The sequence below is a fragment of the Mycteria americana genome, chromosome Z (assembly GCF_035582795.1).
Source record: "Mycteria americana isolate JAX WOST 10 ecotype Jacksonville Zoo and Gardens chromosome Z, USCA_MyAme_1.0, whole genome shotgun sequence".
In the NCBI taxonomy this organism is placed as follows: Eukaryota; Metazoa; Chordata; class Aves; order Ciconiiformes; family Ciconiidae; genus Mycteria; species Mycteria americana.
This window is the reverse complement of record NC_134396.1, coordinates 56,552,386-56,572,374: the sequence shown is the minus strand read 5'-3', so window position 1 is coordinate 56,572,374 and position 19,989 is coordinate 56,552,386. Positions and strand designations below refer to the sequence as shown.

The window sequence follows — 19,989 nt, the reverse complement described above, 5'->3', positions numbered from 1 at the left end:
TTTGCTCTGTCAGTTTTTTTGTCACACTATATATTTAACTGAATGATGAATAAAGCAGGGTGGACAAAACTATGCATTTTAAAGAACACAACCCAGTCACAAAAGAAACATTTTTTTATTAAGGGTTTGAAAGAACTTGTTTTGTTATTTTCTGCATTACTTTTGCATGCCTCAGCACTTCCAGGTGGTCTTTTAAGTGTTGTGTTGGTGTGCTACCTCTTATGTGGGTGGTATCATAATTATTTTAGTAGTACCAATAGGGCTCTAATCAGTGAACAAGGTTTCACTGTGCTATGTAGTATATGAATGCATAACATTAAAATGGTCTCTTCCTGAACAGCTAACAAGCTAATTAGCATGTGAGAGAGAATAGCTGGATGCAGCAAACAGATTGACAGAACTGGATGGCACTGGGAAGACCATGAACAGTAGAATAAAACATAAATTGGATGACACTGTCTCTAGGGTAGTAATTTGGTCATATTACACAAATTTTGCTTTATTGACATTCTAGATTCCCCCACACTCTCCATAGTAAAAGGACAGTATTTAGTCTCCAAAATCAAGCTCTGGAAGATTACAAGTTGCCAGAACAGTGTAAGCTATATCTATCTTGTGCTCTGAACAAGACAGGACTCCTAAGGAAAAACTAAAAGTATCTTGCAATAATTAATTAAAATATATCATTTAATAATTAAAAATCTTGTAATATAAAACTACACACAAATGAACAGATGGGTTGAACTAATCCCATAGGTTGTCAGTAGTGTGTCCTAACCTCTGAGCGCTTTGGTTGACAAACTACATGGTGCTTTTTAGTGTAGTACATGAGTACCTGTTTTGGTGCAAATACTTTAAAAGGAAGACCCGTTTTCTTTGAGTGCCACTGAATCTCTCAGTGTGCTTCATCATCAGCCCTTCACCTGAGCCTTTTGCATTGCTGCAGAGACTGCTGACACTCAAGTCAGGCTAAGCTGAGACCAGATACAGTCTTTATGCTTGTGGATGGTAAGCTGTGTCCTGACTGACAGGGCATTTTTGTCTTCTGCCTCATCTGCCAGAAATGTGGGACATTGTGCCCCATCTGGTATTTTCAGGTGAGACGTGATCACCAGAATCTGCGTTGCAGAAGCTGAAGGTGGCTTAGGAAACTGTCCTGCCTTTTAGTCTCTCATTGCTTTAGTATTTGGGGAAAACAGCAGCCCAGTGATGTACATCTCCTTTAGTGGAAGAGGAGCCAAATGCTGGGTAAGCCGGTGTTGGGAGGGCCATGCAGGTCCCCTGCCCCTCTCAATTCTGGTTCCCACCGTGCTGCAGCTCCCTGGTGCTCCCCACGTAGTCCCTTTGCTACTGCCTTTGTGGCATCTCCAGTGTGTCTTAGGATAGTCCTGCTAATTACTGTTCTGGCAGGAGGCCAGTATTTTCTTGAGGCACACAAAAGAGAGAATGGAAATGGCAATTTTAATGCGTAATATCTCAGGAAAAGCTGAGCAGAATTTGATGAGGGAAAAGGTACTTTTGAAGCCCAAAGGCATTCCCTTGTCAAATCACAAAAGCATGCCGAAAAGAGTCATGCTATTAGAGCTTCTCTTACAAAAAAGATTTTGAAACTCCCTTATTGCAGGAAACTAGACAACCAAAAGCATTTTAAAGGTCTGTTGATAATAAAAACTTTTTTTTTTTACTTCCAGAAACCTGGCTGCACTTTACAATCTCACACTGGTCAGGTTGCCCCCTCACCATCCCTAACTGAACTCTCACGCTAAACCTGCTTAACCTAAAGCTGCAGGAGGCATGTCTGCATTGCACAGCAGGCTGTGATGCAAATATCCTTCTTTTCTTATCCGATATAATGCTAATCTGAGCTATTATATTCACAATGTACAGCATACTGCTACTCTCTTAGGGCTCTAAGGGGAGAAATACAAATACAGAAAGCCTATCGCCATGCTAATTCAGTATTGTAGCCAACCTCATTTCCCCAGCCCCAGTTAGTTCAAGTGTAGTGCTGTGCTAACACATACGTACTGCTCCAAGATCTGGAGCTAACATGAGATGGGCAGTGCTCTGTCTCTGTGCCATGCATCCATTCTGTAGCGTAGATGTGTTTCTTCTCCCCTGCTACGAGGAAGCTCTGAGCATACAGATCTAAGAGCACAGCAGGTAGGAGGTAGCCCATGGCAATACATTTTGCAGCTGTGAGCCCAGAGGGCACATACGGACAGAGGGGAGATGCAGGTCTCAGTTTCTTGTGAAGCTGAACTTTCTACTGTGAGTCGCCATGCTGCAGTGATAGATCAGGTCAGCTGTGGCAAAGCTGACCACAGAAGCCTGTGCCATGAATTGCATATCCCTGCTGTGCAAACTCGTATATCGGAAAGATGTTTCTTGATCCATCCAGTGCGATTAATAAACTAACTGCAGCGTGCTTGGATTGCCAGGTTGGATAGGGTTACAGATTGAACAGGCTGTATGTAACTTAACTATAGAAAGAAGGGCATGATTTTAACAAAAGATTTGTTTACAATCAAAAATGTTTGTTCTCTAGGGAATTACTGTCATATAATGTAGTGTATATTTTGATCTAAAGATCTTAGAAAAACAGATGAACTGTACGTAGTTTGTATGTTGTTTTTTTATGGATTTTTGTTTTTGTATGAATTTGACATTTGCCCACAAGCATGGTATACTAAATTATCTAGAAAGAAAAAGACTTGTTGTGCTTGTTAAAATAGATGGTATAGCCAGTGGAAAGAAAATGGAGACTGATAACATTGATTAGAAGCTAGAAAATTTAGAAGATTGTTAATGGATTAAAACAACCTAGACAAAGCTGATGCTCAAGTGAGTTAAAGGCGGTAAGAGTAAGCTTTTGGAGTGTAGCAGGATCTCACACTGGTGGTCTAATACTAAATATAATCAGTACAACTTCAGATTCTAATAAAGAAAAGACAGAAGTATTATTTACTTATTTGTATGTAGGGATTGCCTGATGGTATATACATTTCTTATATAATAAGGATGTCTTGAGTTTAGCAGATTTAGATTCTTTGCACTGAACATTTGCAGAAAAAACTGACAAAATAATTCTAATTGTTAGTGTTGTCTTAGATTATGGAAAAATCTCTATAATTTTAGATTATAATTGAAAAATACTGGGTTTTGTCTTGAAAGTTGTGTTTTTTTCTGTTGTAAATGTGAACAAAAACTGGCATGTGTGGCATGATGGGTAAAGCTTTGTAAGAATCTAATTAAGACAGCCCAGGATTTAGTTTGAAGTTGATAGATTTTTCTCCACCAGACACTTCATTGATTAATACCACAGCAAACATTTCAACCTGGTTAAATTTTTGTTTCAAACAGGTTCATGGAACTTGCCCACCCAGGTTTAACCCTATGCAGATACAAGGAATGAAGATTCCAGATTTGTGGAAAAAATGTTTGCAGTCATTTAAAAGGGCTAAATATGAAATACTGCATGGTGCTTGGATGCACGCTGCTCACACATCTGGCTCATATGGGAGCCAGATTCGTAAAAGTACAAAGGACAATAGAGCCTGTCTATTCTTAGATATGCTGTACTTTAAAACATCTTTTTTAATAATTTCTACCTAAAAATTAAAAGGTAATTATTTTCTTTAATAGCATTGTACATTTATAATCAGTCTTAGTAAATAAAAAATTATTAAATTAAGTTAATACTGTATGGTCTTTGTAAATAACAATTGGTAAACTAGTAGCCATCACTATAGTAATTGATAGTTGCATTGATTAGGACTATTTAGAAATCATTATTTTTTCCCCATTTCTTCTGTAAATATTCAATTCCTCTTTCAGATTCACAAAATTTGTCCCCTGCAGTTGGGTGGGTATATGCTGGGCGCTCCACCTCTTTGCAGTAGTGGTGAGCTGTTTATAAGTCAGATAACCCTTGCTGTCTGTGCAGGAGAGATACAGGTGGGAAATCACTGAGAAGTGGCACGCTGGCTGCCAAACATAAAAAGAGTGAGGCTGCGTGTGGGAGCTACTTTGGCATTCATGAATGCAGGGTTTGTTGTCAGCACCTGCTGTGCAAGTGTATTGGATTAATAAGACACTGCTTTTTTGTTCCATTTCTCTTGGCACTTTAACATGTGAGCTCAAAACTGTAACTACACTATTTATACATATCTGCAAACATTTCACAGGTATCTAATACATATTATTATGTATGCATGTGTATGTACGCTTAGAGGGCTCTGTTGTCGGGGTTCTTGGTTTTGTAAATGTTCTCATCTTTATTGTCTAACGTTGGCTCAAAAAATGCCTTTTCATTATCCATGAAATTCCATTCATCTTTGGCTTACAAATAAAATGTTAGAAATCTCCCTCTCCTCCCCCCACCCCTTACGTTCTTCAGGAAAATGTAATAATAAATAGCTCCACAGTGATTTTAAGCGTGGGTTTGTGGCATTGCCACAATGCTAAATACTTACTGGGGAAATGAAAAGGCACAAGAGATTCTTGCCCCTTCCCCACCACTCTCTGTCCCAGCAGTAAACTGGTCTGAGCTGAAGTGTTTAACTTCACCTCTGCAGCGCACAGATCTCGAGGCCCATGGTACCCCCAGAAGAGCGTATTTCCTCGTGCCAGCTGATGCTTATTTTCACTAGCACGAGTAGCAGCAATCTGTCTTAGCAGGATGAGGGCTGAGAGTGTGGTTCCTTCTGCCAGTTCAGTCTGGGGGAAGGAAAGGAAATGTTTAGCAATATGAATAACCAGATTTGTTCCCTCTCCTCTCTTCAGATTCCCTCTGAATCTGAACTTGCAGTTTTCCCTCTGAATTTTGCCCCCCTCTCCCAAGCTTGGAAATTGCCTTCAGAAGACCATACAAAGAATATAATTTGACTTGCAAGTCAAGTACAGCCCAGTCAGAATTAAGACTTCTAATGCAACTCTGTTTTGATTGTATTGTCTACAAGTGCCCATACAGTCTTTAATGACCTGGGCCAATTCTGGTTTGTCTCATGGCAGCTAGTGAATCACATGGATACAAGAGGCAGTGGAATTCAGGTTGCAGAGACAACCAGAAATCTGTAACTGTTCTGTGCTTGACTTTCAAACTTGAATGATGATCCATCAATAGCTTTTTTTTTTTTTTTAACAAATAATCAGTCTACCTATGGATGTAAAACTAAACTGCAAATAAGCCTATAAGACAATATATCTTGTAGCTGATTTCAGTTCACTTCAGGAGAACTTAATGAAAGAGTTATTCTCTGATAGATTTTGATCTGATTTTGAGACTCTTACAGTGTAACACAAAGATGTCAATGATAAGCAAGCTAGCTTGAAAATGTGTTGTTCATACTGTGATGCCACTTTCGGGAAGAGGTCAGACCACATTCTGACTGCATTGTGTAGCCAGAATGTGCACTGCAGAGTAATTTTGCCTTTTTTGTGCCTGCTGACTGTAAAATCTCTTTATCAGTCTATTGTGCTAGCTCAGATTATTGCTGATAGGGAGTTCTGGTAGGATATTTGAACAAGCGTGACAAGTTTTTCTTTCCTTCCCACCCTCTGGTGAGGTTAAGAGGGTTTGTATTTGAATAGCTATTGGATGCATTCGATCCAAGCATGTACTCAATACTTTTTTCTTTCAAAATTTAGGAAATTTTCTTAACAAACATTCCTGGATTTGAAATAGCAATGGCCAAGAACAAGGCATACAGCTGTTTCTATTGCAGGTGGATCAGCAGCTAATGGAAGTAGTTTGTTTTCACATTTTGTCAAAGTAATAGTTGTTTTTACAACCACTTATGAAATTAGTTGCTTGAAATTTTCCACTCAAATGCTTTGTAGTGTTTTTCCCTCCCTTCTTTATGCTATTCCTTCTAATAGTGAAATTCTCTAATCCAGAGAAGTTCTCTGGATAAAGGGGGAAGATTTTTTGATTAATAGTTTTATTCTTGTTCTCTATAGGATTAGTTCAGGGGTGCAGGTAAGGAGTTTCTTTATGTAGTTCCTCAGTTAAAAAAGGTGTGGGGACTAAGGGAGTAGATTCAATCTGCCTCAATTTGCTCTTTATAGCAACTGTGTTCTGCAGCCTTTTTGTTTTCAGTGTTTTAAGAAGGGGTGCCAATCTCAGCTGGTCCAAAAAGTTTGTGTATGAGGGAAGAGGATTGAAAAAAAGGAAGAAAAGAATCATCTTGGCAGCTGCCTCTACACTTTCTTCCAAAACTGAATCACAGAAATGTCAAGCTAAGGAAGAAATAAGTTGCTGGAGTGATTACAAGAGCAGTATGCTGATGACCTGTGTAGCCATAATGAGAAGTACATAGCTGGTCTGTGCTCAGCAGTAACATCAGAATACCTTTTATTAGAAGTTTGATAAAGGCGGGGCAGGGTAATTAGAAATTATACTACGGATTCTCTGTTGATCAAATGGTATGGGAACCCTTGTAACAGTTCATGCCTCTGCGGTGTGCTAAGTGTAGCTCGATCATCTCTGACACGTTTGTCCAACTAGTCCCGTAAACCATTCGGTGGAAGAATCTGTGCCCTCCCTATCTCGGTGCAAATTTCCAGTCATCCGCTCTCCCTGCTACTAGAAACTGTTTCTGAAAATCAAAACTAATTTTTCTTTGCTTCTAGGTAAGCCAATTTCTTCATACGTAGTGGACATGAAGAAAAATTGATCACTATGTTCTTACAGCTATTTCTCGGGTGTTGGAAGAGTGCTGTTATGCCTATTCCCCCCTACAGTCTTTTGTTTTACAGAAAACAAGGGAAGCCCCTTCATTCTTTCCTTGTACGTCCTGTCTTACATGCTTTGTTGTTGCTGTTTAAACTTAGAGTTATCCTGCTTAGGTTAATCTCCCAGGAAGAAAGAAGCAAGGTTGCACATCCATATACTAGCTATAGCAGATCAGTTAGACACCAACAGGTACTTAGTATGATAATTCTGTAGAGCCAGCTTGTCATGAGCCTGAGATGTGGTGGCTCTCACCAAACAGATTTCTTTCTAGGAAGACCCCCTACACCCAGAGAAGATACGCAGTATTAGACTTGTACAGACAGTGTTTCTCTGATCAGAAGCTGGCACAAGTTTGTCATTAGCAGGCTGAAGTGTGTCAGTCTGCTAATAAATGTCAATATGTGAATAAATAATTGCAATTGTTCTGTATTAATTTTCCATGTTAAGTGACTAATTTCCATAATTATCTGTCTCACAGTACTGGCTGGATCCTGCAAAGACCCTTGCTGAACATAAAGAATTGATAAACAGTAAGTATTTAATTTGAACTTAAATAATGTATCTGAAGATGAAGTAACAGAGGCAATGTTCTATATATACAGCCTGTACAACATTTATATTCTAGTCACAACAGATTGATAGTTCTTGAACAAGTTTATTATTGCAGTTTATAGCTGTGTCAAAATTTCAGACATAGATTGAACATACTATCATTTTCCAATAATTTATGTGATTATTGTCCAAAGATTTCTCTGTGCTTAAATTTTACTTTAGAATAATAAATGGTGCTATTCTTAACTTGTACAATTAATTTTATAGTAGCTGTGATACCTCTACCATACTGTACCATACCATAACCAGCTTAGATTCCTTTTTTCTTCTGACAGTAAAGTAGTGCCTCTTACTGATAATAGAGTGTCTGCTGTTACTGTCACTCTTCAGATATCACAGATGCAAGATCCATTATTTTTATTATAATTAAAGAACATGATAAGATTATTTTACTTAAGAATTTGGAGACCTTCTATAAAAAGATGTAGAAGTGGAGCATGCATGGAATAAATGTAGCTGTAAGAATTTTGGTACTGAGTTAACTGAATATTTTGGGCGAATAATATTTTTAAAAGGCAAATTAGAAAAGCTTTACCAAATATTTCTTAATTAAGTGGCACATAATTGAAGTTGCTCTGTAAGATATTTGAAAGTGTCGAAGGGATTAGTATTCAGTATTATTAGTTATGACAAGGAATCACATTTCATGCACAATTATATTTTTCAAAAAGTTTCAGTGGAAAGAGTATCTAAAAGTCAAAATCAAGCAGTAAAAAAAAATCTTGGAGAAATAGTAAGTTAGTGATGAAATCTAAAATCAGATCTTCAAAATAAGCAAAAATTCAAAGTAGACAGGCAAACTGAACAAATGAACACAAGTTAGAAAAATATTAATAAAAATCCGTTTGTTACTTTTTTTCCTCATGTAATGAGTATAGATGTACAGATTGCTATGTGGATGCAAGATTTTTTCTGAAACTTTCATGTTTCATAAAATATTAAGACAGGCTTCTTAGTAGCTGTTTTGTAGTCAGCTAGTAACAATTCGTAACAATTAGCAGTTCATAACAACTAACTTTTGCACCAAATATTTTTTTCCCTCAGCTGGACCACCATACACTCTGTATTTTGGCATTAAATTCTATGCAGAGGATCCGTGTAAACTTAAAGAAGAAATAACAAGGTAGAGTATTTAATAAGAGTGTAGTTTGTTGATTTCAGGGTAGTAATCTGTTCCAGCCACGAGCATATTGTCAGGGTGTGTGGGGGTTCTGTTTGTTTGTTTGTTTGTTTTTTCTTGAACATCTGAATGTTTTCTGCTTGAACATGTATGTGTAGGAAAAGAATTGCAACTAGCTTCACAGTGGTTGGTATGGACAACTATTTGGAAGCCCAAGATGAAAAGGTGCTCTCTGGTGCATCAAAAATCAAAGGGACTTGTTGTGCATTTGTGGGCTTTTTTAAGGAATGCATTGTCACAGCTGCATTTATATTGTGCTATAATGAAATTTAGAGTTTACTTGGATATCACAGAATCATATAGGTTGGAAAAGATCTTTAAGATCATCGAGTCCAACCGTAAATATATATATATAAAATATAAATACACGGAATTTTCTTCTTTATTGGCCATAGCTTAAATTCCAGACCTGTTTTTCAAGAGGATTTCTTTCAGTCTTTCTAAAAATATGTGAAGGAAATTGAAGAGTTGCATGCTTTTGATTCTTTTAACTAAGCTTGGCCTCTACAAAATATGAGGATGCACACATGCACACGAATCCGCACAGACACATACACACACATGCTTGCATGAACTCTCACGCACAGGGTTTTCTGTTTGCTTTATTTATGAAAGGTCTGAGACAATTAGGTTTAGGTTCAAAAGGAAATTTGAGAATTTGGATAGGTAGGTGGACAAAATTAGCATGCTGGCTTGCATTAATAAATGCCAAAATATTTCTTTTGATGTCCTAAGAATATGACACATGAGAATTCATTAGAATGCACACAGGGTTTTTAATTTTCCTTAATCAAAGGTGGCAGTTGTTGCAGCACAGGCAGAATATTTTTCTTGTACCAGAGTGAGAAAATTCTTTTGTTTCCATACTGGCACAGCAGGAACAGAAGTCTCCAGTATAACAAGATTGAGGCTGGCCTGGTAAAAATAATAAACACTGTGACCTTGCAGGTAAAAGAGCATAAGCTGACCGCAATGTGATGCTCCTGTACCATGAATGTTTGATGCAGTTTTCCTGTACTCTTCCAGACGCACTTTCAACCCTGCTTACAGGGGAAGATAGATGGTCCTGGGAAGGGAGCTTTGGCCACCAAATCTGTTGTGATTGCTACCTGCGAGGCAGGGTGGATTTCTGTCTGGGAAATGACAGGGGCTAAATTTTCAAAAACTGTTTCTCTTTGCCTAGTGATGAGGTCAGTCAGTGATTTGCACTGCTGATTAGGTGTGCAAATCTAGTCGAGAAGCATTTTAGTATAATTAGTAAGCCTCTGTTCATGTCTGCACAGTGTTTGCTCATGCAGAATTTGCACCTTAGAAGGTACAGAGGGAAGGCATAAGAAAGCGATATGCTTTTATTGACACTCTTCAACAAAACACATTGAATAGTCAAATGCCCTCAACATTCTGAGCATTTATTCCTATAGGCTTTTAAACCTTGGAAGGAAGGTATGCCTTTTCAGAAAAAAACATAATAAGAATAAAACCTCCTTCTGCTTAGCAGCAATTAAAGGCCCTATTTTTCTTTATAATAATAATTTTCTGCCTAAGTGTGTAATTCCAGTGATGTGTTAACTGTTTTGTGCTAAGCCATGGGTTTCTTTGGAGCATGTGTTTGTTATTTTAATGGCTATGAGAGTGGAGTCTATTGTTATTAGATGTTGATGATCTGTGGTGTTACATGATTACTATTTGCAAATAATGAAAACCTGTCAAATTTGTAATTGCTTCACAGCAAAATCTATCTGGCTTGTAGGCAAAAGCTAACACTGCGGTGATTCATATTAACATTTACTGGATGTGTTTGCTAGAGCAAACTAGCGCTCAGGCACTATTATATATGCATGACAAACCTGACAGTGCACAAGATGAGAGTACTTTAGCTACAAGATTGGACAAAAGGCCTGGTTTTGTGAGGAACTTAGTGGCTTCAGTGGGAATTGAGATCATTCACTTTACAGGAGTTACTTAAGCACTTAACAGTTGGCTCTGACTGTTTTTTGCAGGGAGGTGGTGTTTTTTGCCATTTTCTATCCTGCTTTATTTTGAGACTACACTATGAGAATGCAGAAATATAGATACTTGTTACCTGGAAAAGACATTTGTAGCATCATCTGGTATGAAGCTCTGCACTGTAGATGCAGAAGTGCTAACAGAAAGATGGGTGCATATCAGAAATGCATTTCATGTTAAAAAGAAGATGCTGTGTACAGTAGATGTAGAATCATCTTTGTCTTTATCATTCATACAGATACAATTTGTCTAGGTAGGACTGGCAAGCATAAGCTAGAAGCAGTACTGAGATACTGCTTAGAGTGAGGAAACATGGAGTGTATGTGCTTTGTGTTGCCTAATGACATTCCCAGAAAATTCTTATGCAGTGTCGTGGTCCATTAACGTGGAGAATATTAGCCATTTTTTTAAGGATGAACATTCCTACTATAATATGTCACAGCACAAATTCTGGGGGATCATTAACCAGAAAGACACTGGTATCCTTATTCAGAGGCTCTTCTGGGTGGATAAAGTCTAGTAAATTTGATTGGATCTTAAATGATTTGTGTATCAGCTATCATGTAACCTGCAGTTTGAGAACTTCCCTGAAATCAGCGTAGATGCACCTTGAACATACAGATCATTCCAAGGTGCTTTCATAAGTAACTTGTACTAACACACAATAAATTATTTGCAGTGTAGCTGAATGGCTCTAGGTAGATAAAGTTGAATTAGTGAATAATGAAAAAGCTATATGCTTGTATGGATGACCATTTTTTTCTTTATAAAGTTACCTCCTCAGTATTGTTACCTTTAGTATGAACTTGGTGCAAGAAATTTGCTTAGGATGATGTGAAACACTGAGTAAATCTATTGCACTACCCAGACAAAACCCAAGCAGCGTTTCAAAGATTTCCTATAAATGAGTATGGGGAGTTGCAAAACCAAGAAGATCCTTTGTATGATGACTTGTTTTCTTGTCTTTACTTTTCCATCTGTTTTGTGCATATTGTTTCACTGTAAGTGCTCTCAGTACATACTTCATCAAGTGTGGAAGAAGGTTATGACTTTGAAAATTACATTTTTACCCCTGCTATTTCTATTCCAAGAAGGAAAGTACCCTATGCTATGACAGATACAGTTAGCTGCTGATGGTATGCCTGTTCATTTTTTTCCTGGGAGTATGGACTCCATCAAATCTGCTTGCTGCTCTAGAGTTGATACTCTGGTGTGTGGAGAGGAAACCTTTGAGTCAAGAAGTATCCAATACTCAGTTCTCCCTTACATTGATCCACTGACCAGGTTAAACTTCGGCCCTTTGATAGGTTTCTTGTGCAATTTTTCTAATTCCTAGCCCTCTTCCCCAGTTCCTGACTGCTCTACGGAAGTCAAAAGAGAGAAATTACCTTTTTAGGAGTAAAATGAATTGTATCTGCACAATATAAGCAGATGGGAAAACTGCAGAGTGCTCTCCTAACCAGGTTCTTTCACTAGATTAATCTTAGTTGTTACTTCAAGGTCGATAGGGGAAAAGTCATTCAGAGAGGAATACAGTTTTTGACTGTCATGTAGTTACGGTATGTGGTATGTCTTCAGTAAACTGGAAGATGATGAAACATTACTTGGAGCATCGGACTCAATATTGAAATAATAGCTTTGTTTTCTTTCTGTGTTTTAGGTATCAGTTTTTCTTGCAGGTCAAGCAAGATGTTTTACAGGGTCGCTTGCCTTGTCCAATCAACACTGCAGCACAGCTGGGAGCATATGTAATTCAGTGTAAGTTCTTCTGGCCAACTGAGAGCTTATTTCTTTTAATCCTGTATTATGATTAATTTTAAGTGGTGACTGAAGATTTCATTAACACTTTATGCATATAATATCGAAACAACATAGAAGTTAATGTAAAGAAGAAACTGAAAAGTCAGTCTGAAGGGTCTCTTTGCCTTGCTGAAGAATACTTTTTCATGTACTTAAGACTTTAGGACTTACTCTGGATTGCATATAGAGTATGACAAAACCTTCACCAGGAGGTTTACAGATTTGATGGGCTATTGGCAGCCTCCAGCTAACAAAGTCTGTCAAATAAAAGATTATTTCAAAAATTACATTATGTCAGTATGAATGCGCCTATGCTTGAAGGGAGGATGTGTTTTGACCTGAAGTGAAGAATTTTAATTCTATCTCTAATTTATTTGCATTCACCCATCAGTAGTTAGCTTTTCAGAAGTGGATGTTATATCCTGCATACTTGATTGAACTAGCAATCAATTAGAACGGAGCTGTCTGTCTACCAGTTAGTTATTGTTTTCTCATTACAGTTCAAGCTCTGTATTCAAACACAATTGGTAACCAAAAATGTATGATAAGCCATGCTGGGACCTGTATCTGTAATTTGTTCTGTGTGAAATTTAGATTTCTCATGAGTGATATGTATTAAGCAAAGATTATTTGTATTATTGGTGTTCCAAGTGTGACTCAACACTACTTAACATAACATAAAAAATAGTACTCCTTTCATTTCTGTTTTAGAATAACAAGGCAGAATAACTTGTGTATGAAATGGGAGTGGGCATTATACAGAATTTCATGGTGTGTTATATGTGTTTCCAAAAAGCTAAAATTTCAGGCAGTTTTAATTTTTGTACAATTATTTTTAACTTCATTTTGCTGTCTAAGAAATGTGATGTCATACTCTGAAAAACTGTTCGCAATGCATGTTTCACTTTACTGGCATATGTGCCCTCCCTGAAAAATACTGCAAATATGAAGCAGAAAAATATGTAATGATGGTAACATCTTAATCATATTATGAGAAATGAGTAAAAAGAATAAATTTTTGTCCTTTAGTCATTTTGTAAGGTGGTTAGATTATGGGCAGCTGTTGTTTTGGTTTAAAATCCTGTTCCTGTGATTCTAGTCTCAGATATTCTATTGGAAAACAATGAGGAAGCTTACATGAGAGAGCAGAATTAAAGCATGGCAAAGATTACATACAGTGGGTTGAAGTTAGTCCTGGCACCAGTAAGCATACATTCCCATTGACTCTATAAAAAGCTTTGTCCTTTTATTTAGGGCCTGCAGTTGTTCAAAGTATACAAAGACACCTGAGAAATGTCTGTGTCAGATACTGAAAACATGAACCCAAAGCATCAGCACTGAGGTCAACAGCCTTTCCAAGGGTGATGTGCCAGACTGCGCTTTTTTCTTTTCCAAACTGAGATGAAGTGTGTTTGTGGGAATTCAGTAATAGCAAGAAGCTCTGCTTCTGTAATGATATCAGTGGTGTCTTTACCAGTGAAGCTAGAAGCTGCTGAGATCTGGAGGAGGAGCCAGGGCCACGTGTTCTCCCAGAGTCCTCTACCCATCTCCTGCTCTAGCCACAGGCTCTGCTTTCACCATGCTTGGGGAAGAGTGGCTGGAAAGCTGCCCGGTGGAAAAGGACTTGGGGGTGCTGGTTGACAGCCGGCTGAACGTGAGCCGGCAGTGTGCCCAGGTGGCCAAGAAAGCCAATGGCATCCTGGCTTGTATCAGAAATAGTGTGGCCAGCAGGACTAGGGAAGTGATCGTGCCCCTGTACTCGGCACTGGTGAGGCCGCACCTGGAATACTGTGTTCAGTTTTGGGCCCCTCACTACAAGAGAGACATCGAGGTGCTGGACCGGGTGCAGAGAAGGGCAATGAAGCTGGTGAAGGGTCTGGAGCAGAAGTCTTATGAGGAGCGGCTGAGGGAACTGGGGTTGTTTAGTCTGGAGAAAAGGAGGCTGAGGGGAGACCTTATTGCTCTCTACAACTGCCTGAAAGGAGGTTGTAGAGAGGTGAGGGTTGGCCTCTTCTCCCAAGTAACGAGTGATAGGACGAGAGGAAATGGCCTCAAGTTGCGTCAGGAGAGGTTTAGACTGGATATTAGGAAAAATTTCTTTACTGAAAGGGTGGCCTAGCATTGGAACGGGCTACCCAGAGAGGTGGTGGAGTCACCATCCCTGGAGGAGTTTGAAAAACGTGTAGATTTCGGGACGTGGTTTAGTAGGCATGGAGGTGTTGGGTTGACAGTTGGACTAGATGATCCTAGGGGTCTTTTCCAACCTTAATGATTCTACGATTCTATGATTCTATGATTCTATGCAGGTTGTGCCTGCATTTCATATTTGGTCTCCGGGCAGATCCTGTCCTTAGCACATGAATCGTTTCCTCCTTTCATGGCCAAAGACTGCAGACTATTATAGTGGTAATGCTGGAAAAATCATTACTGATGGCACAGTTTGCAGAATATACCCATTTTCCTATTGGGAATGCTGGAGTTGTTGCTGTTGTAGTCATTCCTGTTCTTGTTCCTGCTACGGGCAAGGACCACATCATTTTTACGGAGGTTTTCTAGAGAAACTTCTCAACATCTCTACTGAGCAGATCGCTGTCTTGTTCTAGAAACGTCATTAAATTCTGGAAAGAAACATGAGTTATGAGATGAGTCTGTTTTTTCTTGTCTCCTGAAGCCTTCTTTTGGCTATTTTTTTGGCTTAATGGGCATTGGATAGAAACCTTCCATGAAGCTTTTCTCAGAGAAACCCAGTCTACACAAATTTTACTCAGGGTTATTAAAAAATTGAAATACTAACTTTCGCAGAGTTTCTCAGATAGATACAATTAGAGTTAAGATCAGTAGAAGTGAGTTCTGACCAAGGTGCGTATTTATTTTATAATTGCATGGCAACATGTAAACTGGTATGACTAATGTATGCAAATTCAAGGTTGTTTCAAAGAAAATTATATCAGCTATTCATTAGGTTCTTTTCTTTAAGAAAATTATTTTTAAAAATATTTTTATTTTGAAAGTGAATTTAATGTTCAGGAAATATATTGATATTGTATTGAAAAATGAAGTCTGGTGTTTCCTCACAAGAACCAATGCTTACCCTTAGAAGGGCATACCTCTAGGTGTCTCAGGATATTTGTCTCCATTCGCATTCCCACACTGACATTTGTGTTAGAAGTCCCAGCAAGAACATGGATCAGTTCTGTCTGTAATATTACAGCTTATTGCGAGGGCACAGGTATTCCAAAAACTAGACTTTCTTCAACACTTATTTTACATATGCTGCCAAACAATATACGTCATCAAAATTCAACTTTGCTGGCTTGGACAAAATTATATCTAGTCCTGTAGAAGTGGCAGATTTCCTGTCAAAACCTCTAGCTTTTTGAACCTTCCATTTCTCTTTTAAAATGATTGAAGACATTTTTTGTTGGTTTTATGTGCGCTAATATGAACAGTTCTGTACTGTCTTTGGGTTTTTTGACTGAGTGCATGGTAAATTGACAGTCAGTTGGAAGGAGGTGGCTGGCAACAAATAGGTGGATTATGGAACATATTTTTTTGTTAACATAAAGCGTTGACAGTAAGTGACCTTTCTTTTCTTCTTGTGTCCTCTAGCTGAGCTGGGTGACTATGACCCATATAAGCACACTGCGGGTTACGTCTCGGAGTACCGCTTCGTTCCAGACCAGAAGGAAGAGCTGGAAGATGCCATAGAGCGGATACACAAAACTCTGATGTAAGAACTCAGTACTGTTGGGAACTCGGCAGGTAACATCAGATTCGGAGATGTTTGGTAGGCAGGGAAGGGAGCAGCTTCTTGTGCAGAGTGGAGGTCTCTAGACCCAAGGAAGGAACACAGGGCATCCAGTTACATCCCTCAGAAAGAGAAAACATTTTACGTAATTGGAGTTGTTCTTTTAGGAACTGAGTAGGACAATAACTGGAAATACGAGGTCTGTCAGACCTAGGTACGGGTCTTTCAGAACCAGCAGTTTTAATAGCACTCCTGTTTCCACTTCGTTTTGTAGTTAAAAAGAATGAAATAAAAATCTGTGAGTTCAGTTCCCTGTTCCAGGGCAGATTTCCTGCATAATTTTGGACAAATTGCTTATTATGCCCATGCCTCAGTCTGCTGTCTGTAAAATGGGGATAATAACATTTCTTTCTTGACACTGCCCTGTGTATTCAAATGAAGTGTTAGGACAAAACCACTTTTAATCTAATAGTGTACAGCACTTGGTACAATGAAGCCTCTATTTTCTTGCCAGATCCTTAGCTGGGATAATGAAGGAGTGCTTGTAGCAACCTGCATGAATCTTTGTGGGAGCAGCTCACATTGCAGGAGGTACCAGGAAAGCAGTTTGTATGCCCATGGTTTAAGTGATAATCTCAGTTGCAACATCTGCATGAATTAAAGAGACAGTTTGCTTTTACAAGCATAAAGTCCTTTCATTTTATTAACCAACATAACTTACATAAAACATATTGGCGGTGGTCAATATAATGGATTCCACGGTAAGGAAGAACATATGATTTATAAGAAAAAAAGCAGCGCCTAGAAACAGAGTCATCAGACAGCACTGAATAACACAGGGCATTCAAAGTGCTGGTTTCTGGACAAAAACCAAACAAATTCCAAAACTTCGCGTGTGACCTTAAAGCAGTGGAAACACAGGGTATCTGGTGGGCCTCGAAATAATTTTGGTTTACTGAACGAGGTACTACAGAAGTTCACAGACATTGAAACTGTACCTGATAACATTTCTTATATGTGAGAAGGAGCTGAGAGGCAGGAATAAGCTAGAGTTATGGTACTTGGCAGGGGCAACTGTTGAAGAGATTGCAGGAGGAGAATATTAGGCACACTGCAGACAGGACAAAGAACTGCAGAGTTCTGAAACATGTATGTCAACAGACCTGGGAGATTCATGCAATCCCAACATAACCTTCGCAAAAGCTGGAAAAGACAGATTCATTTTTATAACAGGGACTGCAAAACTTCAATTCTCCATCTTGCAGTTATTGGAATAATAATCACCTTGGATGCAAAACATGTGAGTTGTACTATCATTGACATTCTGGATAATCTCTGCCTGATGGTGGATCCCAAGATGCTGTTTTGGGATTCAGTTGATTTTCTGTCAAACTGCAATTTGTGCATACAATGCCTTCCCTTGATTACTTGTCAACGGAGTAGGAAGCAAAACTGCAATATGGACAATGAGGAGATGGAATGGAGTGCCCAACAGATAAGCAAAGCAAGATACAAACTAGCAATCTCTGGCCCCATCGGTTCTGTCAGTGCTTGAGAGAGGAACAAGGGCAGCAACATAGAGAGGAAAAACATAGCAATCTCGTAGGGAAGTTGGAGCAAAGAACGTAATTTCTAGTGAAGAAGGAAGAGCCAGAAAGTCATCCTGTGTGAATATAGCTGAAATACTAGATGCATTTGCAGCAGCTGTGTAAGTAGTCATCTTCTTTAAGGAGGTATAACTCTGTCTCTAGACATACAAAAAATATAAAAAAATCCCCAGCAATTCAGAGCCACTTTTTCTCCCACTTACTGATTTTTAGAAATGGCCTTCCACATATGAAATACTTTCAGTGAGATCAGTTTTAGACTGTTGTACTTTTGGTGTATGAGTAACAGAGGCTGAACCACCAGTCACTGTATGAAAGCACTGGAAGTCAGAGAGATTTGGCTTCCCAAGCTGCTGTTCCAAATATTAGACCAGAGTGCCTTCAAAAATGCAAAACGTGAAATAGGTTTTGAAAATAAAACATATGCCAGAAGTTCAACTGTACATAAAGCCAAAATAAACATTTACTTGCTTATCTCCAAGTTCATGTTCCTGTTAAGTGTAAAGAAGCTTGTTCTAACAAATCCAAGTTAGGTGCAATTGTGATATAACCATTTATTAAGGTGAGAGCAGTAAGAAACATTTTATGAGTATGTTCATCATGCCCTTTGTCAAAGTAATGTAGAGATAATCAGAGCTAGCCATCTTGTATGTAGATCTAGATTTCTTGATTCTCTTGCTATAATGAAGTCTGGATAAAGGTTAAATAATTTCTTGCCTGTAGTTTTGTGTGTTAGTGTTATTTGTGCCTTGTTTAATGAGAATAGGTATTAACTCAGAGATACAGCTGTTCTCTTTGAAAAGTCCTCCTGTAGTTGGAGTCTGTGCCAGTTGCCACATTGACCTGAGCTTTCTTTTTCAGGGAATAGAGTCTATTGTTCAATAATTATTTCTATGTCATTGCCTGACTGCCTTATAGCAATTGATGCGTTGCAGAGAACCTTACTACAGGTCCTTTTGTGAAGTACTGTTTTTTCTGTTCCAGAGATTGGAAACTGAGTCACAGAAAGTTTGTTTGGTTCAACATCACAGCAGTTGTATTTGAGAAGTGGAACTTGAGATGAATTGCTATGTACCAGGCCACTGATACTAAGAAACCTTCATTCCTCTCTCTCAAGTTTCTGTAGTCATTAGTGTAGTAAACCAGACCAAGACCCATTTGCCTCAAAAAGTTTATAACCTTGAAGATGAAATTCAGAAGCCGGGGGAACAGTGGTTGCAAAAAGGAGTGATAACTGTTTTAACACTGTCTCTAGTGTTTTTATACGCTTATTGATCTAGAGCTCTGATACTTTTGCTGCTTGGCTGCAATTAGGTGTCAGGGATTTAGCAGCATCAGAAAAGAGAGTAAAACTAAGGTGTACCCATTGCTAGTTCAGCCTGACATTGTCAGCACTGCCAGCATTGACTTCTGCATAGCTGACAGCGGTCTCTTTAGTTAAGAAGTTTGAAGCTAGAATGGCTGAGGGCATATCCCAAATTATCTCACATACCAAAGACATTCTAGGGACAGGTTTGTGGTATGGTTTGGAAGAACTTCTTTATCCTTTCTGGAGCCCAGCATGGAAGCACGGGGTTTTTTTGCAACACAGCTGTGGCACTGCACGTATTCTGCTAGTTACCTCCAGAGAAGCTGTTTTTGGTTGCAGGTTATCTCTCAGTTTGTTACATGGCACAATAGCTATTCAGGGATTCATTCAGGATGCATTTTTTTGAGCAAGTTTCTAAATCAAGTAAGGTGAGGGAAGTCAGAGGTAGGGGGATTTTCTGACTGCATCAAGTCTCTGCAGCCTGCCTACTGCAATTGCTGTCCCACCTGTAAACCAGCATGACAATCCCAAAGTCAGATAGCAGGGTGAGGTGACCTTATGTTGTCATGCTCATCTGGAGAAGCAAGCAGTAGGTTCAGGGCTTGCACGTGAGGAAGCAGATGCTCGTGGTCCTGGAGGAAGGATATGATCCCTCAGTGCAAATGGGAGAGCTTGTACTGGCCCTCTGACATTGCCTATTCCAGACTGCAGCAGATCTGGGACTAACTGATACTTGGCAAGTCAGTTGTTGGTGTATTTTGAATCGATATTACATGCTGTCAGTGGGGCATAAGGAAAGCTAAAACGCCCCTGATAGTTAGCTTTGAGAATAGCTTTCAGTATTGTTTGGGCCATCACTGGCACTCAGGTGCTCTGTCCATCTAAATGAGCGGTGCATGTCAGCTGCAGGGCTGTTACATTGCCTGCTCTGTCATTACCAACTGCAAAGACTGTTTCAGTTTTGGGGTGTATTGTCAGGTTGTATGATGC

General features: G+C 38.9%; 1 protein-coding gene across 4 annotated transcripts in view; it reads left to right on the top strand.

Annotated features, from left to right (window-relative positions):
- EPB41L4A (erythrocyte membrane protein band 4.1 like 4A) overlaps positions 1-19,989 on the top strand; it is a 136,850-nt gene that overhangs the window by 55,951 nt on the left and 60,910 nt on the right. For all 4 annotated transcript variants that reach the window (XM_075488559.1, XM_075488560.1, XM_075488562.1 and 1 more), the window contains 4 exons: positions 7,215-7,266; positions 8,393-8,471; positions 12,196-12,293; positions 15,945-16,065. In XM_075488559.1, the coding sequence (XP_075344674.1) occupies positions 7,215-7,266; positions 8,393-8,471; positions 12,196-12,293; positions 15,945-16,065 (350 nt within the window). The remainder of the gene's footprint in view (positions 1-7,214; positions 7,267-8,392; positions 8,472-12,195; positions 12,294-15,944; positions 16,066-19,989) is intronic.